The sequence below is a fragment of the Sinocyclocheilus anshuiensis genome, unplaced genomic scaffold (assembly GCF_001515605.1).
Source record: "Sinocyclocheilus anshuiensis isolate Anshui unplaced genomic scaffold, SAMN03320099.WGS_v1.1 scaffold75, whole genome shotgun sequence".
Taxonomy (NCBI): domain Eukaryota; kingdom Metazoa; phylum Chordata; class Actinopteri; order Cypriniformes; family Cyprinidae; genus Sinocyclocheilus; species Sinocyclocheilus anshuiensis.
In genome coordinates, this window is record NW_015549634.1 from 929,306 (window position 1) to 934,504 (window position 5,199).

Sequence of the window (5,199 nt, forward strand, 5' to 3'; positions counted from 1 at the left end):
CTGGAATTGGTTGCTACCGCAGTTGTCCTATAGGGGGAGGGTTCTGGTATGTAACAACTTGGTTGCTTCTTCACTTTGGCACAGAATGACAATACTTGAGCCTCCTGAGGATCTAGTGCGAGGAATACAACAACGACTAGTGGATTTTTTCTGGTCGGGACAGCACTGGTTGAAGGCGGCGGTGCTGTATCTACCTAGACAAGAAGGAGGCCAGGGGTTGATTGACATCAGAGCGAGACTCAGGACCTTCAGAATGCAGACGGTGCAAAGACTGCTTTACGGAGTGGATGTGAGCTGGGCTGAAGTAGCCTGTGCCCTCCTAAGAAGAGCTGGAAACATGGGTCTGGACCGCCACCTGTTCTTGATAGACATTAACAGACTGGATTTAAGTGGACTGAGCCTCTTTTATAGATCAATTTTAAAGTCATGGTCAATTTTTAATTTGTCACGGGGTGCAGGTAGCACACAGAAATTATGGCTGAAGGAGGAACCACTATTTTTCAATTCTGCATTGGATTCGGATGTTTTTAAATCGGACACTTTCAGAAAAGCAATGTGGGCTGCAAACATGACAAAGATTGGACACTTAAAAGACAAAAAAAGTTGGATTAGCCCTGAAAATCTAGCTTCAAAACTGGGAATAAAATCAGTCAGGCTGGCACAAAATATGTTGACTCGGATTTTAGAGTCTCTGCCTCAGGACTATAGATTGGCAATGGAAACTTTTGATGAAAAGGCAGATAATTGTGACTTTCCAGAGTTGTTTTTTTCAGCACTGACTGGCATATGGCAAGAAAAAGAGGACTGCTTATTATCATTTAAGACCCCTAAGCTGGCCTGCTTTGGTGATGCTGATAAGAAAGCTATCTACATTATGTGTGTGAAAGTGTGGCATCTTAACACACTGAAGAATGTCAGCGAGTCCAAATGGTTGGAGGTTCTGGGGCCAGGTGCCTCCCCTAAAGGCTGCTGGAGGTCCCTGTACAAACCACCCATTGAGAAAAGGTCTGGAGACCTTCAGTGGAGAATAGTACATGGGATTATAGCTACAAACAGACACAGAGCACACCTTGATCCAGAGGTAGGAGTAGGTTGTCCTTTTTGTAGAGAGCAGGAAGATGTTTATCATTTGTTTTTAAAGTGTGAAAGGCTTCAACCTCTGTTTGATATCTTAGAAGAGTGGGTTCATACTTTAGGGGAAGTCTTTACTCCAGCACTTTTCATTTATGGACCAAAGTATAGTAGACGTAGGAGGGAAGTACATGTTCTGATTAACTTTATTTTTGGTCAGGCAAAATTGGCTATATGGCTATCAAGAAAACATTTTTTGAATGATGCTGGGTCAACTGATGTTGTGTCTATTTTAAAAGGGTTATTAAAATCTCCTATTAAAATTGAGTTTACGTATTACAAACTGGTCAATGATATGGATATGTTTAAAGGTAAATGGGCTGTAAACCACTGTATTTGTGATGTTGATGTTGATGATTGCTTGCTATTTTATATATAAGTGTTAATATTTATTTATTGATTCAAATTTTTTTATTCTTATTTATTTATTTTTATTTATTTATTTAATTAATTTAAAAAAATAATAATAATTTCCCTCACTCTATGTATATATGTATGTGAAAAATGTAAATATATGCATGTTAGAATTGTTGTCTTCACGCTGGTGGCCATCGCAGTGGAAAGGTTAATAACTCTCACCCTCCTGCACTTCACATGAAGACAAACACCTGTCATCCGCAAAAGCAGCTCTGCTCAATCACACTGTGACTTCAGTTAATAACTGAGCCCAAACATGATCATTCTGTCAACATTTACTCACCCTTATGTCCTTCCAAATCCTATGACTCTCTCAAAAACACTCAGCTTACATATGAACTAATTAAGCTTCTGGTTGCTGACAGACGTGTTCACAATGTGCTGGTTTTGTTTGGAAAAGAATAACAGCTGAACATTTAACTTCTAATGACTTCATTTTGACATGATTTTTTATCTTAAAATTAATCATTATGAATTGGTATGTCATAACTGAGACTTGACTTGAGACTTGACTTTTTGTCATAATACTGACTTTTCAGTTTCAGTTTTTAAATTTACCATTTCTCATAATTATGACTTGTTGTCATTTGATTTTTTCAAGAATTTAAATGTTTTGGCATAATTTAGATTTTTCAATACCAGAATTTTCACCTTTTATTAATAATTGTGGCATTGCTACAGCTTTTGTAGACTTTGTATATCATAATGTTGACCTAGTATGTTGTAATTTCCACTTTTTCCTCATAATTATGACTTTTTGTTATATTTTTGGCCTTTTAATCTCATCATTTCTATTTTTGCCATAATTTTGACTTTTCAGATATTTAACTTTGACTTTGTATTTAAAGATTGTAATGTTATGTTGATTTTTAAAGATAATTTCAGCCTTTTATGACTTGGTATGCCATCATTTCCACATTTGTCTCATAATTGCAACTTTTTGTCATAATTTTAATTTTTTAATCTGACTTTTTAAACACAATTTCGACTTTTTATTTAATGGTAAAACATTAACATTTTCAAAATGTTCTATTTTTAATGTCATCGTTTTTATTTTTTCATCTCATAATTATGGTTTACCAATGCATTACTTTTTTTTTTTTTTTTTGATTCGGCAAAAACATTCAGTTCTCACTGACTTCAGAAGAAAATGAACAGCTGCTATAAAGCTTCTGTCTGGTCGTTGACAGACGTGGTTACAATGTGCTTGTATTGTTTGGAAAAGAACAACAGATGAACATGAAAAATCCCTTTGTGTTCCACAAAAGAAAGCAAGTCGAAACAGATCTTAAAAGCACCATTCAGTAGAAGATGATAGCGGGTGTCAATGAGAGCGCCGTTCTTCCTTCTGAGAAACATGACACACACACACACACACACACACACACTCTCTCACACACACACTCTCTCTCACACACACACGCACACACACACACACAGAAAGCATCTGACAGACACTTCACACATTATGTCACATTGGTTTGTATTTAACAAAGCAGTCATTTATAGGGACTGGAGCTGCGTCTCGTCCTCAGACGGCACACGTCTGAACATGTTGCACACAAAAGCAGAAATTGCCAGGTTTGAAACAGACCGCTGGCTCTCCTCGACCCGCATGAGTCAGTGTGCACTCAGCTTTTGTAATCAATCAATCAGCTTGATTCTTAGGCGCTACAGTAGGTTGCAATAATTCAGCGCTTTTGAGGAAGAAGTCAAATCTCTGAGGTGCTTTAAAAGGGTCCTATTATGCTTTTTCACTTTTTTGACTTAAGTTAGTGTGCAATGTTGCCGCTTGAGCAAAAGATCTGCAAGCTTACAAGTCCGCTCCAAAGGGAGATATTCTCTTTAACAGAAAACACTTTTCAAGAACTGCAACAAACGGATCATTCGGACCACAGCACGCTTCTTCCGGATATTGTGACGTCACAAATTTTCAAGGGAAGTTGCTAAAGGAAGGTTGATTTGTTGCTAAATGTCTGCACATACGCACGACCGGAAGCAGCGGAAGCGCTCGACTGTGGCATAATAAAAGCTCCGCTGCTTTCCAGCCGTGTGTCGCGCTCGTTCAGCGCCTCGTTTCGCTTCGACGGCTTTCAGCCTCACCCTGCTTCATTCTACTACGTTAATAAATCATTAGCTCATCCATGAACATGACTTCTGCCCGAGTCCCGTCGGATTGCATTGGCTGTGGAGATGAAGACCACAACTCCCATGATTCCACACTCAGTCACGGCGTCATCAAACTAGCCTTTGTTTCTTTGTTTGTTTTGAATACGCGCCCTCTAGTGGCGAAAACGTACATACTGTGCCTTTAATGACAGAATTTTCATTTTTGGGTGAACTATACCTTTAACTTCCTAATCTTGTAATTATGTAACTCCGGTTTACCAAAAGTATGATTTAGTTTCTCCCGTACAGTCTGCTCCAGATGGCTCAGATCTGATCTCCTGCATTCCAGGTTTCGCTGCATTGTCTATCCGTTCCAGCAGAAGCTGACGCGGCGTCAGGCCATCATCACCATCGCCTTCATCTGGGCGCTGGCCGTGGGCATCATGTGTCCGTCCGCCGTCACGCTGACTGTCTCGCAGGACGTCTTGCACTTCACCGTGGACGGGGACAATGAGACGCACCCGCTCTACACCTGCTGGGAAGCCTGGCCCGACCAGAGCATGAGGAAGATCTACACCACCGTGCTTTTCTCGCACATCTACCTGGCTCCGGTCACGCTCATCTTCATCATGTACTCGTGCATCGCGGTCAGGCTGGTCAAGCCTCCCGTCTTCCGCCGCAAGCTGCGCGTGGTGAACATGCTTCTGATGGTGGCGCTGCTCTTCGCCGTGTCCTGGCTTCCGCTCTGGATCCTCATGATGCTGACGGATTACGGAAATCTTTCGGCCACTCAGCTGGACCTGGTGGCCGTCTATGTCTTCCCGTTCGCTCACTGGCTGGCCTTCTTCAACAGCAGCGTCAATCCTATCGTTTATGGCTACTTCAACGAGAACTTCCGGCGTGGATTCCAGGCGGCGTTTAAGCTGGGTTTGTGTGTGGTGGACGAGCCGCCGCAGCCCAGACGCAACGCAGCGTGGAAACACAACCGCGTGTTTGCGGACCGAGACGAGACGAACGCAAAGAGCGATGGCAGGAGAGAGTTCTGCAGCGGAGAGCAGAGAGACGAGCTGGTGCTGGAGGATCTGGACTGAGACGCTTACACACACTGGGGAAGTCGTGGCCTAATGTTTAGAGAGTCGGACTCATAACCCAAAGGTTGTGGGTTCGAGTCTCGTGCCGGCAGGGATTGTAGGTGGGGGGAGTGAATGTACAGCGCTCTCTTCCACCTTCAATACCACGACTGAGGTGCCCTTGAGCAAATTAAATATCGCATGCGATTTATCGTGCAGCCCTAATGCACACATACACATGCACGCACACACAAACACACACATACACACACACACACACAAGCATGCAAACGTACACAAACACATTATCACACACACACACATACACAAACACACAAATATATGCATAAACACACACTCACAGTAGGGCTGCACGGTTTGGGAAAAACATACAAACAAAATTCTTTTTTTATTATTATTATTAGAATATGAAAACAGCATATTAAAAACTAAAATAGCATAAAAAGATCTA

General features: G+C 41.7%; 1 protein-coding gene across 1 annotated transcript in view; it reads left to right on the forward strand.

The window, feature by feature from the left end:
• Nucleotides 1-4,749, forward strand: part of LOC107659654 (uncharacterized) — a 14,719-nt gene extending 9,970 nt beyond the window's left edge. Inside the window, exons 4-7 of the mRNA XM_016448666.1 lie at nucleotides 85-341; nucleotides 774-1,005; nucleotides 1,657-1,695; nucleotides 4,007-4,749. Of these exons, the coding sequence (XP_016304152.1) occupies nucleotides 85-341; nucleotides 774-1,005; nucleotides 1,657-1,695; nucleotides 4,007-4,748 (1,270 nt within the window). The 3' untranslated portion in view covers nucleotide 4,749. The remainder of the gene's footprint in view (nucleotides 1-84; nucleotides 342-773; nucleotides 1,006-1,656; nucleotides 1,696-4,006) is intronic.
• Nucleotides 4,750-5,199: the final 450 nt, after the last annotated feature.